The sequence below is a fragment of the Myzus persicae genome, unplaced genomic scaffold, assembly GCF_001856785.1.
Source record: "Myzus persicae strain clone G006 unplaced genomic scaffold, MPER_G0061.0, whole genome shotgun sequence".
Lineage (NCBI taxonomy): Eukaryota > Metazoa > Arthropoda > Insecta > Hemiptera > Aphididae > Myzus > Myzus persicae.
This window is the reverse complement of record NW_019103976.1, coordinates 1-23,410: the sequence shown is the minus strand read 5'-3', so window position 1 is coordinate 23,410 and position 23,410 is coordinate 1. Positions and strand designations below refer to the sequence as shown.

General features: G+C 30.4%; 3 protein-coding genes across 3 annotated transcripts; 2 read left to right on the top strand and 1 right to left on the bottom strand.

The window, feature by feature from the left end:
• Positions 1-6,651: 6,651 nt before the first annotated feature.
• Positions 6,652-16,780, bottom strand: LOC111037103. The gene is made up of 4 exons (XM_022319476.1): positions 16,763-16,780; positions 16,467-16,702; positions 13,666-13,724; positions 6,652-8,625 (listed from the first exon to the last, which is right to left on the bottom strand). The coding sequence occupies exons 2-4, from the start codon at positions 16,572-16,574 to the stop codon at positions 8,124-8,126; spliced, it is 669 nt and encodes a 222-aa protein (XP_022175168.1). The 5' UTR covers positions 16,575-16,702; positions 16,763-16,780; the 3' UTR covers positions 6,652-8,123.
• A 2,128-nt stretch (positions 16,781-18,908) lies between these two features.
• LOC111037100 lies at positions 18,909-19,496 on the top strand. The gene has a single exon (XM_022319474.1). It carries the CDS (start codon positions 19,117-19,119, stop codon positions 19,423-19,425), a length of 309 nt encoding a protein of 102 aa, XP_022175166.1. The 5' UTR covers positions 18,909-19,116; the 3' UTR covers positions 19,426-19,496.
• Positions 19,497-21,678: 2,182 nt separating this feature from the next.
• Positions 21,679-22,836, top strand: LOC111037099 (protein ALP1-like). Its single transcript, XM_022319473.1, has one exon. The coding sequence runs from the start codon at positions 21,976-21,978 to the stop codon at positions 22,822-22,824; it is 849 nt and encodes a 282-aa protein (XP_022175165.1). The 5' UTR covers positions 21,679-21,975; the 3' UTR covers positions 22,825-22,836.
• The last annotated feature ends 574 nt before the right edge of the window (positions 22,837-23,410 follow it).

Sequence of the window (23,410 nt, the reverse complement as noted above, 5' to 3'; positions counted from 1 at the left end):
TGGATAGAGGTCCTGCAGACCCAGCCAACATTATTGGAGTAGTGATTGGCCAAAAAAATGACCTTAACCATTTAGGAACTGAACATGGCATACTGAAAGGTTGGTATGGTCCTGGAACTATACAACCAGCCACATCAAATTTCATTGACATCGAGAAAGTAAATAAGACAAAAGAGATGTCATTAAGAGAAATTGTCTCTTCTTTAACTGGAGGTCAAGGTTTTTTAAGCTGTTGTTGTAAAGGCAAATGTCAAACTAAAAAATGTGCTTGTTTTAAAGGTAATTTAAAATGTAATTCTCGCTGCCATAACTCACAAACTTGTCTGAATAAATAATAGTTTGTATTAAAGTATTATAATATTATAATATTTGTAAAACATTAAATATAATATGTAAAAATTAGTAAGCATAATAGTTTGTATTAAAGTACCAATTTGTAAAACATTTACTTAAAAATAATAATTAAATTAGAGTTTTTTTAAGTTTTGCTATATGGACATCCAAATGACGGAACAAGTTCCGTCGATGATGGTTTAGGTATCCATTTCACGAAATATCATCCATATTGTGTAATTACGTGAAGTGGAGAAACCACGGTTCCATTTCGCGAAATGGATGCAAACGTTGTCCATTTCGTGAAATGTACAATAACGCGATGTGGATGCGACATATATACTATGCAAAATGCAATATTCTGTATTTTGTATATTATCCAACTTTGTCGTGATGACAGTACTAACATATTTTATCAACATTTATAGAAAATGATTTAATCAAGTTTGTATACAAAAAAAGAATAAATAAAAATATAATAACTAAAATAAAAGAGTTCCTACATTATACAATTAGTAAAATGCATCTAATAAAATAATAAATGTAAAAACACACATGTTATATTTTTTATATTTCTCTTATTAATGAGATGATATAATTGAATTTGTTATTAGAGCAATGCATAATTATATTGAAAAATAATTTTAATTAAGGTTAAGGGACTTGTAAGTTGTAACATTTGCACTTTTATTTTTCAAGGATTTATACAAAGTAGAATCAAAAATAATCCTTTTTGGGAGTATAATTAATGTTAAAATATTATGATCTCAAAAATTCTCATCAGCTAAATTAAATTATTTTTTTCTGATTTTAACAATCATTAAAAATATTTTAAAGATTAAATTTATACTGAACATAAAACAGAACTTTCATTTTAAAATCCTATACAAGTGATAAACTCGGTATTTAGAATTAATTTGACATGTGTCTGTAGTGGGTACTTATAATAATAGGTAACACTTGCCCACTTTATTTTCTAGTTTATTTTGTCATTTTGAATTTTGAATTTTAGGTATGAATGTATTGGGTTTGCTCGTTTGCAATAATGAATACTATTGTTTTTGTTACTGACGTAATATTTAGGAGCAGTAAAAATGATTCAATTTTCAACTTTGAAGGTCATTTCTAATAGAAAATTGATATTTTTGTCAAAAGAAAAAATATTCAATATAAATCAAAATAATCCGAAAAACAAAACAAAAGTTCAGAAAAACGGTACATTTTTCGAAAAATGTTTACTTTAAATGTTGATTTATAATTCATAACTTTACTATTATTTCTATGTTGTATAATTCTTTCACTAATTCTTTGTTTTTAATTTAACAATGATTGTTATTAGTATTGTAATTATTTAAATAACTGGCCAGTTTAAAACTTTAATAAATAAATTAAACATATTTCTAATTAACATATGAACAAAAAAAAAAAAGGAAAATAATAAAAGAAGCATTCAAGATATGTGGCTATAATTAAGTTCTCTTGGTCATAGTTCATTTTTTTCAATATTATTAAAAGAAAACAAAAGTTTCCTTATTATTTTCTGAAAGGCATTCTTTAAGTAATTTTCTATTTATCGGCATATTTTGAGAGAAAATAAAGGAACATAAACTTTAAACTTATTTTAACTTTAAAGCTACATAGGTAATTACAATAATACTTTTTACCGTTAGAATAAAGTGTTATCTCTAGTAGACTCCATAATTGCTTGCTATAAGAATTTATATGGATGGAAATACTTTTAATATAAAATATAAAATGCTTTGAAACTTGACGAGTGGTAATTTGAAAACCTAATTTAACACTCTCATAGAGGAGCTCTTCAAAAAGTACTACAGTTATTGCTTTGATGTTCTATTGTTCAATACATGGACAAACATGAGAATATCTTCAAGAATACTTATAACAAATTCTATAAGGTACAGCAAATTTTATTATTTTTCAAAATTAATTTTTATAGAAGTAATTTTTTTTATTGTTAATAAAACAATAGTCTTTTGTTGTTTATAACATTAAACCGAGTACGCTCTAAATATGTGTATATTTATAATTTACAATGTACTATAAAATAAAAAATAAATGTCATATAGGTACACTTAAGAACATTTTACCAAAAATAGGCGACTATACAGTTTTATTTATGAAAATTAATTCAAGCCAGAATTATGAACCGAACTTTTCAATTAAATCTAATGATCCATATGATATTATGTATGGTAGGTATTATCTTATTTTTCTAAATTTGTAAATCAAATTATAATTTAAACAATATTAGTGATATTATACGTACATGTGAAAAACAATAATTCTGTTTTAAAATACCCGAATTAGCCAAAACCCGAATAACATTTTCTGGTTAATCCGAAACATAAATAATTTTGTTTTTTACAATTTTCGTGTGATAAATCATTTTGTATGGATATCTTGTGGTTAGTTTAATTTCGTAGTTTAAAAACTTATAGTTGCTTAACAAGTAACAACAGCAATACTATTAACAGGAAAAATTGTTCTATCAGTTATAGATAATTCCATAAATATTTTCTTGAAAATGAAATCCAATAGAATCGTTAAATGATTCTAAGTAATCCAAATAGCCTAATACGAAATTATTTCTTAAAATATTGAAATATTATAATTTATAACTATATAATAATATGAAATAAATCCAAAAATAGCCAATAGCAAAATAAAACCGCGACAAACTGAAAAATGTATCGATAGTCATCGTGACTAAATACTTATAACTTCTTAGTAATAAGTAATAACACCTAAAATAATTAATACTTAGAATTATATTTTGCGACGACCAATTTCCCAATTAGTAGTATTATTAGAATTTAGTAACGAATATCGTAATTCGTGGATATTACTGCTAATATGGCAATAATATGCAGGTATAAAATTAAACAAAGTTATAATAATCGAAATATCAGTAGTAAACCTCTTACAGTATTAGCTTGAGAACTTTTTTTTTTTTTTGATGCCTCTATGCGCGTGCACTGAAAACCGTTTCGATACTACGAAATATATGACAGTGGCCTTGACTATTGTGGGTAGAGTATCTGGGAAAATATTTTCCGAACCGGTTCCGTTGGGTTGATCCAAACATAATAATAAGTCGTCGATCAAAGTCCACGCGGTACCTTTAGTATCATAATAATATCATAGTGTACGCGTCCATATTATTAAGATGCCATTATATTATGTAGTACGAAGATTCAAACCGAGTTTAAATCTACGCACAGAATATGTTTATTACGATGTACATGGCATAGGCATACAACCACAGTGCATGGACTATTATATATATGTGTGTGTGTGTGTTTATAATATACACGTTATATATTAATATCTTCTCGTATATGGGCGAACGGCAGTGTAGGGATATAAATTCAATTTGCCGGCTCGTTTAACCCCTGAAATTCACGTCTCTCATGGCTCTGCCATTACGCTGCCAATTATTATAAAGTCACCAAATGGATTCCGCCATCAGCACTAATTACCCGCGGCGACAGTTCTGCTGAGCGACCCGCCGATTGTCTTTCTACCTCCTCCTATATATCATTATTAGGATATCGGTTTCTGTCGTTTCCCCATAGTGCTGCTGCAGCTGGCACTGTATTATATTATTGTCGAGTAGGCCAAAGAAAACGTCGTCAGACCAGCTTCGTAACCCTTTCCGCATCGAATAAACGGGTGGTATTTTTTTTTTTTTTAACCTGGAGACTTAATATTTGTAGACCGGACTTTCTGCTTCACGGACACTATTTCAAGTCGGAATACAATAAATTTCGCAAAAACATAACCACAATATTATTATTATGTAGGTGTATTGGTTTATGTTATTTATTAATCGTTTTAACTTTTTGTATACAAATACAATTGCTACGGAACGAATATTAAAAAAATTCGATTTCCGCGAACATTTAGGGTTACAATTACTTTGCAGTCGTGTTGGTTATATATTTTTTTTCAGAGGGCCGACGATAGATCTCGAGTGTCGAGTGTCTCCTGGAAAACAAAACATCACCCTGTGTACCTAGGTACGTATTATGCGAATGTTGCACACTTTTTTTAACGGCTCTTTGGGTGCGTATAAAAGCCGTACGCGATGATTCCCGGTTACAAAGTTTTCAGACTATAAAAACGGCGTTGCAAAGGCCACCATAAAACGTTTTCGAGTCGTACACGGTTTTGCAAGCATTCAGAAAAAAAAATGATATTGGTTTTTATGTACGACAACAAAACTCGTCTCATTCGTCACCGCACTCCCCTCGCCTGCATACCACTGTGCGCTCAAAGGCCACCAACCCTTTTCACACAAGGCGAGACGCCTTCGTTCCCTTTGGTTTTTATTATACGTACACTTGCATACACATATGTATAATACTTCCACGAATACATTCGGGGCACGTATGTTTACAATTCCAAGAGCGCGACACATAATATCTAAAAACTGCGGTAGCGACACATGCTATAATCGCGATCCAATGTTCGGAATTCCCTCGTTTTTGTTTATATTACTGACTTATTTTTCGGTTGATCTCTGTTTTTATTCCGCCATTATTTTAGGCACGACATCCCCCATCCCCGGAGCCCTTCAGCATTTGATCAATGATCATAATATATCTTCGAACGCGTTCGCACAATTTACCAACAAATATATAATTTATATTAGTATAATAATATTTTGTTGCTCACACACAGATACAGAAAAAATATAATTCGTTATTGTAGAGTACTGAAGTGACATAACTTGTATAATATATTATTATGATGTCCGTCGACATTTTTGGTCTTCGCAGCCCAATGATTACACGAAATAAATAATATTATGTTTTCCTAATTCGTCGATTGTCTCATTGAGTATATTAAGATAATTTGAAATAATATAAGACTCTGCCGATGGCAGTGTTGTTATTTTAAATTTTAAATTATTCCTACCTGTTACCTGTATCTTGACAGCTTCGACTTTAATTCAAGTCTTATTTTGAGAAAACATATTATTTTACATAGGTATATTTTATCAAACTTGTACCAATATTCTGTAACTAATTTACAACTTTTTGCAACCTCATAGTTACGACAGAGACAGTATTTCAAGGTGGAGAAAGCGTGGAGGATCTGGAAAAATTTGCATCATCGTAAGTTTTTTGCAAATAAAATTTTAGTTTTTAGTTGTTAATTATTTATGGTAATCACCCAACCCTGTTGCGACTTTCTCTTGCATGCATTATACTTTCCTAGAATTTTTCTTCTTAAATAATATACCATATTAGGAAAATTGAAAATATATCAAATTCTTAAGATGAAAATATCATTATTCTTTTTGGATATAAAAATGTTAAATTATAATACATTTTAATTTAAAATAATAATATTTCATATGACTACTTATCCCTTAGATTTAAAGTAAGTATAATAATTTTAAACTAATGACCTTAGATGACTATGTTGTTAGATCAATGTAAAAAATATTTAAAAATAAAACAATATGGGGACTTGTTTATTACTTGAACTTAAGTATACCATACGGTATACACCGTGCTAATCGGCATTCAGCGTAGTACATATTTTTACAATCAAAATAACAATACATTTTAAGAAATGAAACTTCTTTGCATATGATTGTATGTTGTTTATTATTTCGTTAATTTGAGAAGCAAATTATCTAGCCTTTTTAAGTTTTTTATGTGTATTTATATTAATTTATACACACTAATGAACGCTTAGTCAAATCTTATTGGGTATGCTGATATGTAATAATGGAGTTTCTGCTCTCTAAAAGTATTTATTTACTTAGGTAACTTACCAGTTACATCAACACCATAATTATTGATTGAAAGGTTAATGCTATTAATTTCATAAAATAAAGTTATATATTTAATTATTATTAACAATTGTCAATTATACATACATTCAGTTTGCAAACTGGTGGACGTTTCCGAAAACAGTAAAAAATACTAAGTTTTAAATACAAAAATATACATTAATATGAATAGACTAAATATTGTTTGTATAAAATATTAAAAAACACTTGAATACATTTCAAATTTAATTTAATATTAAATAAATTTACCATCTGAACTTAAAAACTGTTTCTTTATAATATAGTGCAATTCAATTTTGGTTTATTAAGCAAAATTGAATTAAAATATTTAGCTACAATGATTTCTTATTTTTATCGATCCTGAGTATGTTTGTGTTTCAAAGAGTACTTTTACCAGTTGAGAAACCATTTCAAATTGAGCATAGTATAGATTATAAAAAAATAGGTACATCATTTACAAATTACAATCCATACACACAAAAAATAATTGATTGAGTGAATAATAAATAACTCATTTTCGTTTAATACAATAAAAACAAAAAAAATCAAATTTCCATAGACATTTTCCAGTTTTAACTGAATGCTAGTTAAATTTCGATCGGTGGTGAACCAAACGAAATTTACCACAAAAATCATATTTTACGTATGGAAAAAGGTTAGTTATTAATGTGACTAAGCACCCAAAGATGTTCTTCAGCAAACCGTATACCTATTGCCTAATAATTATTATTGTATGGCACCATTTTTATCGATGTCTCAATATTAACGGGACATGTAGAATGGTGAAAATTGGAAAACGAAAATATACGATCTATATAATATAGTACAACTCGTATGTATACATATACTATATATATATATACGCATATCGAATGGAGCCATTACACAGCGTCGAACCTTTAAATATATTTATTTTCATCCCCTTCTCTAGCCTTTTCGCTCGGATCGAACGACCTGTTTCTGAAATGATGACAAGGCGACTTGGCTTTAACACACCGGAAGTATCATCCGTCGAGCCGCGGAAGTCATAAACACTGCGCAAGGAGGATTTTCGGCATTACATTGCCACTTTATTTATACATTTTTTTCCTTTCTCCGTGTTATTACCGGATAAATCGTTGAACTGTTTTGCGTTCAGCTTTTATGGCGTTCAAATGCGTCGAGCGTGCACTTAAATCGAACTCTATAGTAAGACGACTCCTCCGACGCGTATTCGGATAGCATAAAATCGGCACGTTAGGCAAGATGTGGTTTTATAATGTGACAGGAGAGTTATACAGTTATCCTTTTATTATTATTATTATTATCGTAATAATATATTATAATACGAGATATTTGTTTCGAATGTCAGACCTTTACACATGGTTTAAGTTTTGAAACCAAAATATAATGAAATAAGCATATATATAGGCATAACCATTAACCACGTATAAGGCGTTTACATTTTTTCACCCTCCTCCCCCACTACTGTACATTATAATTGCATACGATAGCAGTGCTTTTTGAACAACCCGCGGTGGTTAGATCTGATTATCAACAGACAATCAAATTAACATCGGACGTAATTTCGCACATACTCTGATGCTGATTAAATATATGACGTATATAGCTTATAGCTGGCAACCAGAATAGAACAACTACGGATTTTGGACGATCACTTGATTTCGTTCTACATTATGGTCCCCCGATGAGATTCGTCAATAAAGACGATATTGTGATGGGTACCTAGTGAATGTAAAAGAAAATAGGATTTTCCGCAGTGCAGGATATTGGAAAAGTCAATTAAGGAATAGTTTAGGTAACATAATAATATAATGCCATTATTGTAATAGGTAGTATTTTGTGTGGGCGGCGCACGGAGTATCGATGGCAGCTAGTAACAGTATTACCGCAAAAAGGTATCGTCACAAACACTTGGTGGTTATTGCCCGACCGCACTTGCGCCGCCGACTTGTTGTCAGTGTTACGACGACAAATCGTTGGCCATCGCGCTGGCGCGAGCCACGGACTTGAGTAAACCGTTTTGTCGGGCAGCGTACGTCCGACCGGCGACGACGGCGCCCGACCACAAAACGACCCACATCGAAGGCTTTTTGACGGCCGCGTCGAGAGCCGGCGACGCGTTGTATTTTTCCGCCGCCGTCGCCGCTCTTTCGACCTTTCCGCCGCCGACGACCAGTCCGGACGGCACCGGTTCCGTCAGCTGGTCGGCGGTCGGCGGCGGCGGCTTCGGCTGCCGCCTGCGACCGAACGACCGCCGCCGCTCCGATCCCCAACGGACGATGCCACTGACGCCACTGATCGCCGTTGTCTCCTGCCGGCGGCATCGTTTGGTTCGCGGTGGTCGTTCGGGCGGCGGTTCTGTGTCCAACCGCGTCAGTATCACGTACTGCCACTTGTCGCCTTGCAGTCGGTCCGGATCTGCCGGAAACGGTGCGCTGATAATCGGTTTCTTCCTTCTGCTCCTGAATGCAATAAAACCAAAACAGTCACGGTTAGGTGTAAGGAAAACGAAAACAGAGTAAACAATAATATTAGGGTTGACCGGTTTTCGCGATATAAGGGTTCTAATTATTCCACAATGCCGGTGGAACCTGTTGCATTTTGACTCACTGAAATTTTACAAGGGTAAATTTCCCCGTCGGAGTTAAACTGCTTAAATATTTCTGGTGAACTATCACCTCGGGGGGGGGGGGGGGGATAAGATATCACACTGAGGTAAATTTTTGAGTTACACCGGCACCTGATTTAAAAACGTCAACCCATTCGATTTTTTAATTAAAATTTAATAATATTAACATGTCCGACAAACGTTAGGTCTTAGGTGTTTGAACAGATATAAAGCACAAGGATATGGAACGGAACTGTATCTGTTGATGCGATATTAAATTGTTTGGCTATAAACAGTAGGTTAGGTAAACAAGCAGAGAATATGATGGATTTTTAATTAGTTTAAGTTATTACAGTAAAGTTCCGCTCCGGAACAAATAGTCGAAACTGTTTATAGTTATAAGTTCCGATCAGGAACAAATTATTTGTTCCGTATACTGATCTTCAACTCGTATGGTATTTCCTCAGCAGTTATCACGACCACGCTTCCCATATCTGGCAAAAATATTTTTATTTCTTTTATGCCTGCAGGTTTCATGAAAAATTGATTAATTGAAAGACTAAAACATATTGAAGTGACTATTTGCTCACTATTAATTCATTAAATGTTTAGCGATTGTTCGTGCAACCCGCGGTATTAGTATATAATATTATTATTTCATTTGAATACCCTGATCAATGTTTAGTTTAATATTGTGTTATTGTTTTACTCAAACATTAGGGTTGTCGTTAATATTTTATATTATTTAGCTTAATTTATATTATATTGGATTAATAATAGTACACGAAATAAATTTAAGAAACTGAAACATAAAACTAGGGAAGTAGCTTTGCTATAATATACCTACTACCTACATTGTATAGCCTGTATAGGTGTCAAGTGTTCCTCGTCAATGTCATTCAATTGATTAATAAATCATTGTACCTACCTATAGGAAATATGATTTTGTGCGAAGACGGTCTGTCAGCCTATGTCTCTCGAAGAATATCTATTATTATATTGCTTTTATAGTTTTATAGTAATTTCTATTTTCTATCCCATTAGTAATACGGTAGGTTTAACTAATCTTTGAAAAAACCAATCGCTAACTAACGGTTATTAACTTATAAGTCAATAGGTACTCAGCTATCATATAAATCGATATGTTATCATTTATCATCATCTTAGGCCTTGGGTTAATAAAATAACAAAATTAATTTTTTTGAAGCGTATAAATATTCCCGTTTTCAGTATTTTTTTCTTCTTAATTTTTCGCGTGTATTCAGAAAAGTACGGTTAATTTTGAATCTCCAAAGGACCAATAACTATAACCATATCGCTTCCAGAAACGACTTTCAACATTGAAGCTCAAAGCATTTTTTATCATAAAAATGGCCTTTATCAAGAAAAAAATATAAAATATACAGATCATTTTAAAACCATAAAGTAAAAAATAATACAAAAATTATAATATTATTTAATTTTGACTATTTATTTTGTTGTGTAATGTATAACTAGATAATATAATGATGTTTTGTTCATGCTAGTTTCAATGAATATCGTATTATGCGTCAAACTGACTTACCTAATTGTGTTCATAATATTTTTGCCATGCGATGATATTAATTTTTCATCTATAATACCCTTTTCACATTGAATTTATCTAAGGATATAGGATGTATTATCACATATTATTTGGTGTTGTATACACATAGCTAATGAATATAGTGTTCTAAAATCCTAATTTAAAATAATATTTATATTGTACAAACTACGTTATGTCGTCAACGGTTATCAAAACACGAACGCTAGAGCAATAATTAAATTATGGCATACATCTTCTAGCATAGGTACCAGAGTATTGAATAAAATATATTAGATTCGATCAAGTAAAATACGAATTTATTTTATTGCTCTTAAAATATATTAATACAATGTAAACAATATTATTGCAGTGCTTGAAAATATTCGTTTTCGTGTCAATTTGACATTGAGAGTCCATCTCGAATAATATATTATTATCTCTGTCCTCTGTCGTGAAATATAATATTCGAATACAATAATATGATATTTTCCTGCAAATGTCGACAGGCTAACTTAGCTACACAGAGACGCCCGTGTCCCAGAGCGTATTCGATTTCACGATGCGAATGACCGACTGGACATAAAGCATATAATAGTGATGAAGTTTATTATTGCGTCAGTAGGTATATATTATGTGATACCGCGCCGAGGTTATATATACCTTTGTCACATTTTAATACATTTTAACAGCTCTGGGAATACCTATATATTATTATTATATATAGGGTCCGCGTACGTGGTTTTACGTTTATTTTGTGTTTTTTTTCTTCTTTTAATTCCCCAATAAACAGCCCAGGCCCCGAGATACCTGCGTAAAGTTTTCCAAACGATCGTCTAATAAAACGCGCAGACGAAAGTTTCGCGGAAAGGTTCCGAGTTTATTGACTACAGCGCGTCTTATTATATGACTTAACGGTGTCACGCGTTGTTTTATGAATTTAATTTTGTCGTTCTCGCACGGCACCCATCGAATTTCGTTCTGTGGACCTATATTCGCCACCGGCTGTTCATATTATTGTGATTTATACACTCGACGATTGCTGGGTAGCCCACATCACTCTCGTGTTGCACTGTTTGCTGATCAGTATACCTACTAAGAAGAAGTATCGCACAAAATAATTCCCACCCTCAATTCGAAGGTCAGAGAAGAAGAAGAAAAAGATTTCTTGCGAGATTCGTTAGATTTCTTACACGCGTTTTGTCGTTCTCGTACGACACCCATCGCATTGCATTTTGTGAACCTATACTGCCGGCTGTCCAAATAGTGATGTATAGTCTACACACTCAACAGTTGTAGTCCATATTATTATGTCGAAGAAAATAAGACGTAATAACGAAATATCACTCTCGTATTGCACTGTTCGTTGTTTAATGAGACGTATCTCTGCACAAAATAATTCCTTGCTTATTCGTTGGATTTCGTATAGAAGACTGAGACTTCCAGTTTTCTTTCAGTTTACTCCATTGGTTTTAAAATAATTTTCATCTGTTTATTTGTATCGAACATTAACACAGTATTATGACTCTATAACAATTGTCAGTTAGTATAATGGTGTAGGTATACCTACTACGCAATTACCTAATTAAATTGTGTATATTATTAAACCGAACACGACTGTTGGCAATACAATTTGAATTTATTTTTCTATATGGTCTCCTAAACACAAACTTTTATCGCGAGACAGCATATTTATTAAGTTAACTTACATCTATCACTTAGAAAAAGAAGAAACTAAATGCATACACTATTTTAAGATTTTATAAACATTTCATGTGAATTCATTTGTCAAAATAATAAAATCATATTATTATCTCAATATTATTTTTTTATATTGACACACAAATAATAAATTCCATGAACATTTTAAATGTGTAGCTTGACGCTTCGTATAATATTGTATTTATAGTGATTTCTTGTTGAATTTTGTTTCTTCAAGAATATGGATTTTATGATTACATTTAACTCTGTACGTGTTCAATTTTAGATTCCGAGTGCCGTTCAGAATCTATTGGTGATTACAATGATGTGTACGTTATTTTTTTTTTAGTATGTTCGCCATCACGTTTTCAGATATAAGAAGTGCTCTAAAAAGTTTTGCGAACCAAATTACTCTTAAAAAAAAGTTTGATGGTACATTTGAAAACTTTTTTGACACCCTGTATTGCCCGTAACATTTTAACACATTTTTACAAGTTATAACAAAGAAATTAATATTTTTTAGATGACGTAACTATAAAAAAATAAAAATCAATGCAAATTTAACTGTTTGTGTTGTATCACACATCACACTGAATACCCTCTAAAAAAAATTAATTTCATTCTTTATTACGGTTTTAAAATTCTGAGCGAATAACGACGGACATATTATTATTACAACATTTTGTGAACAAAAACAATTTTAAAATCTTCCAATGAATATTATTTTTATACGATTTTTTGTTGATATCGTTTTTCGAATATTATATAATATGGTATTAGGATTCATTCGAGACATTCAAATTTACAAAAATGATATAATTTAACACTGTTTGCGCAAAGTGGTGAACTATAAGTCTGTAATCAGGAAAAAGTTGGGCGAATATCACAATATCTACCAATAGTTCAGTTTTAATTTTACTGAAAGTATTATTTCTGTACATAAATTGATCAAATTTCGAACGTTTTGTAAATTAGTTTCAAGTATTAAGAGATTGATGAGCAGAGGGTTGCACCCACATGTATGGTACTGGTAACATACTGAAATCAGCTCATCTGAACTTGCAAATACTCTAAACAATAACATAATTAACAAGTCGTTCGAAAATCGATTTCTATGTTTCTAAATATTTTTTTTTTAATTGAATAAAAAACATCGGTTACTGGGCCATTAATTTTTAATATACATTTAATGTAGTTTCAAATTAAAATATTATTATTCTATTTGGAAAATATGAAATTAAAAATGCAAGTCGTCATTCAATTAAGTTATATACATAAAAACCGACAGTTAACAAATATAATTTTATTCAAAAATGTTATTTTTCAATTACTTAAAATCATGTAAAAAACATATTTTTAAAAAAATTAGAGAATACGCCTAATGGATCACCTTGTAGGTAAAGTAAGGTATTTATTGTAATAATATAATTCTGGGATATTTGTTTATGTTACTATATCAAATATACTTATTCACCGGTAAACCTCAAAATACCGTCAAATTCTACAACGTAGTCAGTGCAGTCCCAGTCAGTATTTCTACAAATCTGTACAAATACCTAGGTAGTTTGCAATACAAATAAACTTATATTCCCTTATTCATCCTCGTTTACAAAAATATAATATTTGACTTACTTATTGCGTTTGGTATTTTTTTTTTCACTCTTCTTGTGTTTGTCTGAATAACGCGTCCCCTGAAAACACGTTAAATAATGAGATTATGACATTAACTACACATGAATGTGACTGATATATTTGAATACACAGTTATTTTTTCATAAAGTTAATTAGGTGTATGAAAATGTGTTTTTGGTATATTGTACTATTTAATTAACATGTTATCATAGGTATATTAATGTATTATTACTATTTAATAAATATATTTATTATGTCGACTTATATTTAGCTCATACTCGTATAAAGTATAATTATTTGTTATGTGAATAATTTATACGCAATGCATATTAATTAAAATAGGAAACTGTACAAAAGTCAAAAATATCTGAATCCGACACATCGAACACCATAAGTTATCATGATAATAATGATTTTACGTAAAACTTTATTATATAGAATTAAAATATGGTATAGTTTAGTACAATTATTTCGACAGAACATTATTATCATCTTTATTTTATACACATATGCAATATGCATAGTGTCATAATAATATATTGCATTGTTACACGAGAGCATATTATTAATATCACTTGACCTTAGATTATGCGTCATTAGAGGAATCTAAGCGGGAGATTAATTTTTTTTGGCAGATGTTCCATATTAAATAATCGCACTGAGGGGTTTACAAAAAAAAAACCGCACATTTTACTAAAATATAATATCGTACAGTATTACAATATAATATATACATACATTTATATTTTATACGCGTAACATAGGAGAAGTTTCTTTTAATGGAAATTCACATTCAGGAGTCCGCCTATAAAGATTCAAGGTTTTTCGTAACTATATTCATCACCAAAAATCGGTAATACTAATTTTTGTATTCTTGTAAAATTTCATACAAGCGTAACCAATTTAAATAATTTAACGTGGCGTAAATAATTTGTGAACACATAATAACGACAATAATAATAATATACCCATTAATTTTCAAACACATTTTTCACTCACCATTTTTTTTAAATAAAACAAAATTTATATTATTATTACGTTACAATTAAATAATATTGAAAACCTTATTTACACATTTCGACAAACTTGTGATGGAATGCACAATATTTCTTATTGATATATTATTGTTATAATTTATAATTTACGAATATCACTTGTTAATTAAATGTAAATTAAATTTACTCTTATGGCATTTATTAAATTATTAAGTTTGTATTGTGCGTTACAGTGTAGGTGTAATTTAAATTTTGAAATTTAATTCACCCCCTTTTATTGTACACCAATTTTATTAAATACTAAGTGTTTGTTACCTGTTAGAATTTTTAATTAGGACTTGTTCCGTCATACTAAAGGTTAAAACTAATAACGTTTTACTTTATTATGGCTCACACATTTCATAGTTTACCAACAAGATTAATATTATTTTTAATACAGTGAAAAAATATTAAATTTATATCCTATATTCGGAAAACTTGTAGTTACAATTTACGTTTTGGATTTACGAATTTACATTAATCGTCAACTCTAACAATTAACTGTCTGAAAAATCTGAATGACGTTAAACAATTGTACATATTTTATTAAAGGGAAAAAACACATACAAGTATAAATCGATTATTTAAATAGAAACGTTAATTAATCAATGTATTATTATTTCTCATCTATTTTCATGGTCGTAACATATTTTAAATGATAATAACTTTAAAATTATTAAAATATCATTTCTAACTGTTATTAAAGTTCTGGATATTCTATTAGGTACATGTTTGAATGTATTGTTATGCTTATAGAACAATAATAATATTCGTTGAGGACTTCACACTCATCTACACTACCTACACATTTGTTCATACATCATCCTGAGATTTTTCAAAATACCTGTAGATATCATTATTTGTATTTGCATAGAATATGTATATTTATTGATGAAAATTAAAAATTATATAATCATTTATTATGCTGAGTTGATGAGTAGCTATAAGCAAGTAAAAACGAATAGAACATTGTGCAAATATAATAAAAAATAAATCATGTATTTTAGTGATGATGTAAACGTCATAGTTCGTACCTATACATCTACAGCATTCTACACAATATGAGTAATTATTAAATAATGTAGAATCTATATTGTAGATGATAGACAATGATTGTTTGAAAATCCAAGTACATTTTGACTAATTGTAGATGAAATCAAGACTTTTTGTCAGTTTAATATTGTAAAACATCGTAGTGTACGAGAATACGGTGTACTTCCTATGTTGCATAGTTACTTTTTATTGGTAGGTACTTTACATTTTTTAAATTGATATTACGTAATTTATTGTATTCATTAAAATATGAGTATTGGAAATAATGATTTAACGTTGTCCTTATATTATATTTATATAAAATTCAACATATTATGATCAGTGATTGAACAAATCTTTACCCAAAATAAATGAACACGTTATAAATAGTTGTATATTACATATATTGAAATACGTGGATACGTAGGTATATATTATCTAATATAACTTGAATTGTGTGCTATTTATAAAATTAATAACAACCATTTTATAAGTATGTTTTAAAATCTACAAATACATGTTATTATGGATACCTATTAATTTGTCATGATAAAATCATTAATAAATCGTATTGTCTACATTGAACAGTACTTATTGGAAATTGAATATTTTGCGGCCTTTTACACGTCTTGTTCGTAACATAATGAATATTAATCTATTTTTAGCAATTTTTTTTTTTTTTTGTTTTATACACATACAAACACTCGATAATAATGTAAACCTATGAGTTTTTACCTGTTTGCCGTAATTGAAAACGATCTTCCGGTACAATCCATCAAACCCCCGACGTACAGCCCTCGGTCTTTCGTCTCTATTACCACGCCTGCACAGACCGCTGCCCATTTCGAACGGAGAACTGGACGAGAAGTTAACAACCGCTGTCCCGAACCGCACGCTGATACCGTCGGAGAGTGAGTATTACAAATTATGGTGTTCTCGAGAATATAATATTTAATATTACGATAAATAGACTGTAATACAACAATATTATTATTATTATTATTATTATTATTATTACATATTATTATCACATTATCAATGTGCAAGAGTGCGGCGGACTTCCGAGACGACGTGCGCACGGAGAGAACAACAAATAAACAACAACCACAACATTTACCGACAACCGAACGGGCGGATAATGAGGCGGTCGCATGGTTTGATAATATAATATTATTATATTATGTTAGATATGTATATATGTATGTAATATGTACACGTTCTCCGTCTCCCACCTTTCGGTCTCCGCCGTCACCGCAACCGCGGTCTATCTAGCGTCGTGCGTGGTATATACCAGCCGGGTATTATACGGGTTGCTGTATTTTTATTTATTGACTAACAAAACGTATAATAATATTGTCTTTTCGTTTTATTTTTATTCGCCCGCGTACCCCTCTCGCACGTTGTAGGCACACGCCGACCGCATTATATAATATTATGTCTTTACATCATGAGCTGGCCGAGGCGCACAGTCGCACAATGAATAAACATGCGATGACCGACTAACGCGGACGTGATTCGGACCACGATTTCGGTAACACTACCCCCTCCCCACCACTCTTCGACCGCCCTTAATTATATATATTATATTATATACTGTATGTTTGTGCGGGTGCTGAACGCGATGTTCTCCTCAAATGTCCATCCGAATTTAAACGAATTACGGTGTGTGTGTGTCCCCCCCCCCCGCCTCGCGCCGCTCTAACCCCAGCACGACGCGCGTTGTAAATTGGAATGTGTGTATACATGTTTGCTAGGGTATAAAATCGATGTCCCCGCGACTATGTACGTACATATATTTTGTATTGAATTCAAGAGTTTCCGTCAACAATTGCGCGCGAATAAATCAATTTAAAGGATTCAATTGAAAGGAAAAACTCTGCGCTCCGCGTGGTGTTCCTTTTTTCCGATCACAGATGAAATTACTGCGAGTTTTTCCGCTCAATATACTATACATATATACATAATACATTTGCATGTGTATATACATAAGGTTATACATGTATACATTTATTATATGGTACACGCCATAAGGGTATACATATTATATATTATAATTAGGGCTAGGATTTTGTAGCATTTGCATTTTCTTTCATAGTACTCCAGGACATAGCTAATCAAAAATAAAATTCGATTCATTCATCACATTGTTCAAATATGCAATTTTGTTTTTGCTTTTTTTGCTTTTTCTTGTGATATTCGTAAATAAATGCTTTATTGGTACTTTTTTGTCAGTTTATTAGCTTTTTAATTGGTTTTTGTTAATTATACGCATATTTAACATTTACGTACATATTTATCTAAATTATTATTTTTTCATTTATTTTAATTATATATATTTTGTGAATTCGTAGTGAAATATTATCGCCTTATCGGAAAATATTTCTGAAAATAGATTCTTAGATTTTGTGATTACTGTTTACCGAGTGGGGAGTAGTGGTCACGTAATACGATGTCTGTAATATCGTCGTAATATTATGTCTGGACTTCAGACGCAATGAGAACGATATTAATTGACTTGTTTACTATGTCTAAATTTACAATAATATTATTTAGCATTTCCTAAATATAGGAATTTCTATTTATATTCGAGTGCTAGCGTACGGAGTATTGTCGCGACTCGCGGAACCACGATATCAGTAATCGACAATACGTTATGCCGACAAGTCGTTAATCGTTTTCTCCTGTAATTACGTATTCGCGTGTGCTGTTATTTTTTGATATTAAAAATATTTTTCAGCTAAACTTCAAAATTAATTTTTAAATCTTTTTTAGTTGCATTTTCCTGGTTAAATGCTTTTTTTTGTAGCATTATTGGCAATTTTTTAATTCCTTTATTGTAGGTTTTTAGTGCTTCATTTTCCTAGCCCTAATTATAATATAATATATAATAATAATAATATTATATTATAATTGTTGTCGTTAATAATTTTAATGTCCCTCGAAATGACAAAATACATCATCATAAATATGTACCTATCTATTACACGTCTTGTATTCGAATACCGTCATTATTCGTGAACAATACAAAACTCGAGAATCGTGTAAAGATGACGATAGCTGTCGTTATCCGTTGTCAGACAAATTAAGTCGTTTAAAATTGCAACCAATAGTTTTTAACGATTTCCACTATAAACCGCAGGATGTCTTAGGCTCGGGCCACACGATGCGTTTCTGCCGCATGCGTCAAAATAAATAGCGGTGACGCCGCAATAACATATCGGGCCACACTATGCGTTGCATTGCGTTGTGACCGGATGCGTTAGGTGTATTTTTAAAATTTTAAAATATATTTAAGTCTAAACTTGGGAACTCAAAATTAATTTAGAATGAAAAATTAATTTAGTTTCAATCTAGACCTTGTACCGCAAGGTCGATAGTCGATACGATGTCCGATAAAACATTATTAAAAGTGTTGTGTGCAGCAGAAGCTGCTGGAGAATTGGATGAACCTACTCCTTCAAAACGAAGATATTGGGTTCATCCCTTAAATTCTGATAGAGAAAAAAATAAAAACTTTTCAGAATTTTACGGAAATATACGTAAACACCCCGAAAAATTTTTCGAGTATTATCGAATGTCGGTTAAATCATTCGATGAACTCTTAGCTAAGCTTCGTCAACATTTAACTAAAGAAATAACCAATATGCGTAATCCTTTAAGTCCGGAGGTTAGACTGACAGTGACTATAAGGTAAGTCAAGAAAATATATTTTTTACCTTAAATTGTTTGAAATTATAAAAAGTTAAAGTTATTGTATTAATAATATTAAAGTATCTCTAAAAAAAAAGAACTTAAAATAAAATTATTTTATATATTTTTTTACTAATTTCTAAGTACAAAAAAAATGTAGCAACTGTTTAAAAAACAAAAAAACTATAAATTGTAAAATTTATATAAAATATAAATAATCGTACAAATATAGTGAATAACAAAAAAAAACTGTTTAACTTTTATAAACTTCTTAAAATAAATTAAAATAAAATAAAATGATTAACACCTTTTGAAAATACCTTTATAAAATATTTTAAAGTTGTTGGTTACCATCATGAGTATTATGTAGAGGAAATTGTTGTACAGGCTTTGGTTGATGAGGTGGAATGTTTTCAGAATAAGGCAGTTGAGAATATTGATTTGCAGGAATTGGTTCAGAATATATGTTATGGTGAGTATCTATTGAACTTAGTGAGGGAGATGCTTGTTGATGTTGGTATGAGATTGGAGAAGAATTGAACGAATTTAAATAGCCGGGATGAAAATATGGAGCATTATTCTGTTGATGAATTACTGAAGTTGGATAAGAATAGTTAATATTTTGTGGACGAGATTCATTCTGAAAAAAATTTAGCACGTACATTTTGAATTCCAATTTTTTGCCATCACTCAATTTCTTTACTTCTGGAAGTAAAGATTTTAAAAAATGTTCATCTGCGTCAGTGGTTTCTACTTTTTCCAAGTGGTTTAATAATTTGCTTTGGAAAATAGTCATTTTTGGATTTTTTTTATTTATTTTCGAAGTACTCGGTGGGGTGTCCTGTGCGCTTAAGATGGACGTATCTAGTTGCTGTGATGGGTCCAATAATGTTTTATTATGATCTTCAACTGGATCATCCGTATCCGAAACTTGTTGATCATCTTGTGTGTCATTAATAAAATTCCCCGATGTACTATTCAAATAAATAAAAATTGTAAATATTTAGTTGGGCAATTATAAAAATAAAATAGTACAGTAAAAAATAAAATTATAATTTTATATAATTATATCAACAACTAACCATATGGCAACATAGGTAGACCTATTTTTAGAAGCTAATTTTTCATTGGGAATTTGACCAATAAAAAAATTTAAAAAAATAAATAAAAAAATTTCGGCGCTAGTGAATGACCGTAGATACATGAAATTTTCACTGGATGTTTATATGAGCATTGTCTATACAAGTTAAAATTTTCAAAATATTTTCATTTGTTTTGAGCTGTTTGTAGACATAAGCAATTTTCGATTTTTTTTAGTATTTGTTTCTATAAATGTCAATTAAAATTTATTTGTTGGATAAAAATGCTTGAAAATTTAATACAAAGCTCCTATCATATTGTTACAACGACATTTAAAAAATATCAAAAATCCTTAGTCTCGGTTTTTTTTTATAAGCATTTAAAGTTCAAATTTAGACGAAATTTATCAAATTGATTATTTACAGATTATTTAGTAGTTAAAAATTTATAAAATGTTAAATTTTTATAGCTAAGGATTACAAATTTAAAACAAGGTTCCACGAAAATAGGTTATATATAAATCACAATAATATCATCAAATATACTTTGTTATTGAAAATTTCCAGTACCAACGCTTAATAGTTTTCAAATAATAACATAATAAAAAATTCATTGTACCTACGTGTAGTCTAACGTCAAAGACTCGTACAAATGTAGGAAAACTTAAGGAAACTTTTATTTACAAATTTCTAATCTTAGATATAGGTACATAGAAAAGTTTTTATGAATTATAATAAAGTTGAACGTTTTATAAATTTTAACAACTGAATAATTTGTACATTTTTAATTTAATATATTTTGTCAACATTTGAACTTTAAACGGTTATAAAAAAAATGTGCCTATGTATTTTGAATAATATTTTCAAATGCTATTATATCAACTTATGAAAAACCTTGTACAAAATGTTCAACCAACAAATACAATTTTATTGACATTTATAGAATAAAAAACTAAAAAAAATGAAAATTGAAAATGTCCATAAATAACTTCAAAAGAGTAGAAATATTTTGAAAATTGGCCAGAAAAGATGCTGTTGAATGTAAAGCATTTTTACTGTCCCAAAAAGCAAAAGGCGACACACATAAAAAAACACATTATTGTAAAATTAATAAATTCATCAAAATCAAAAACTTAAATCTGATATACATTTTTTTTGTACAATTCTAAATTTTTAAGTCTGGTTTTACGTAACATTATAAATTATAATAATGTTAAATTTACCTTCTTCTATCTAAATTTGGTTTCAAAAACGATAACATATCAGCGAAGTGGTATTTTTTCCTTTTTGTTGTACCAGAACCACTCTTAATATTTTTCTCCTGATTTATATATTTCATAAAATTATCACGTACGTGCCTCCATTTTTTTTCCTTTAAATCCTTTGCTAAAATAAAAAAATTAATTCGCTCATCATACTAATAAATTTTAAAATGTATTATTAGATATTTGTCAACTGGAACTTGTTTTAAAGCTATGCAATTTGATTTTAATATTGGGAAGAGTACAGTAGCACAAATTGTCAAAGATACTTGTCAAATTTGTTGGAAAGTATTACAACCGACAGAAATGTCTCCACCGACTATGGAACAATGGCTTGATATATCAGAACATTTTTATAAAAGTACGAACTTTCCTAATTGTCTCGGGAGTATCGATGGGAAACACATAAGGTGTAAGAATCCACAAAACTCAGGTTCATATTTTTTCAATTATAAGAAGTATTATTCTATTATTCTGATGGCTGTAGTAGATTCAAATTTAAGTTTTGTATGTATTGATGTTGGGGCATTCGGACGAGAATCTGACTCAAATGTATTTAAGCAATGTCCATTTGGAAAAAAATTGTATGCTAATCAGCTTAATATTCCTGAACCTAAGTGCTTACCAAATACCGATGACTCTCCTCAACCTTACGTTTTTGTTGCTGATGAAGCTTTTGGACTGCACAAAAATTTACTGAGACCATATCCAGGGCGTGGGCTTACAAATACTCGTCGTATATTCAATTATAGGCTTTCAAGAGCAAGAAGGACAGTTGAATGTGCATTTGGCGTACTTTCAAATAAGTGGAGAGTGTTACATACGCCTTTATTGGTTGAACCAGATTTTGCAGACGACATCATAAAAGCTTGTTGTATATTACACAACTTTGTCCGCAAAAGAGATGGTTATAATTTCGAGGACATGGATACAAGCTATTTGGTAGATGGTTTGCCTAATAGTGGACCGGGAGTACGATCTCAAGGAATTGAGGTTAGAGATTTTTACGCAGAGTATTTCATGGGACCAGGATCCGTACTATTCCAGTATAACAAAATTTAAAAACACAACATCTACGAGTAGATATTTTAATACTTATTAAAATCAATAATTTCCAATGTTTTAATTAATTTTTACTTATTTAGGTATGTATTTTGGAATATTAACATTATAAAATATGTATAACGTATATTGTATCATGTATGTACCTATTATGATTTCAATTATTATTAAATTTTATTTTATGAACTGTTTTTTATAATATTCGTTTTTATTCCCATTAATTAAAAATATGTTACCTTTTTCTTCCTTTTGAGCCGCTGAAAGTTCTTCCCAATTTGGGTATAAAGCGGCAGCCACAGAATTCCATGCCAACATTTTCATTGGCTTGTCGTGATAATCTTTTGAGCCAATATCCCATAAACATGGTCTTGACTCGACTTCAATTATTAATTTTTCAAAATCAAACATTTTTTTACGTTTTTAATTTTTTTTAAATTCAAAATTCACAAATTATAATTTTTCGCCGCGTGCGTTATTACCGCGTCGTGTGGTCGATATAATTAAAATACATGTGTTTTGTATTGATAACTGCGTGCGTTGTTGCCGCACCACCGCAGCATGTTGCGGTGAAAACCCGCCGCATACG

Bases quoted from the DNA above. Each gene is read 5' to 3' on its own strand.
- LOC111037099 (XM_022319473.1), top strand. From the start codon at position 21,976: ATGCAATTTGATTTTAATATTGGGAAGAGTACAGTAGCACAAATTGTC.
- LOC111037100 (XM_022319474.1), top strand. From the start codon at position 19,117: ATGTCCGATAAAACATTATTAAAAGTGTTGTGTGCAGCAGAAGCTGCT.
- LOC111037103 (XM_022319476.1), bottom strand. From the start codon at position 16,574: ATGGGCAGCGGTCTGTGCAGGCGTGGTAATAGAGACGAAAGACCGAGG. The intron at 13,725-16,466 runs GTAAAAACTCAT...ACGTGTTTTCAG, and splicing joins TTTTCAATTACGGCAAACAG to GGGACGCGTTATTCAGACAA. The intron at 8,626-13,665 runs GTAAGTCAAATA...TATTGCATTCAG, and splicing joins AAAAATACCAAACGCAATAA to GAGCAGAAGGAAGAAACCGA.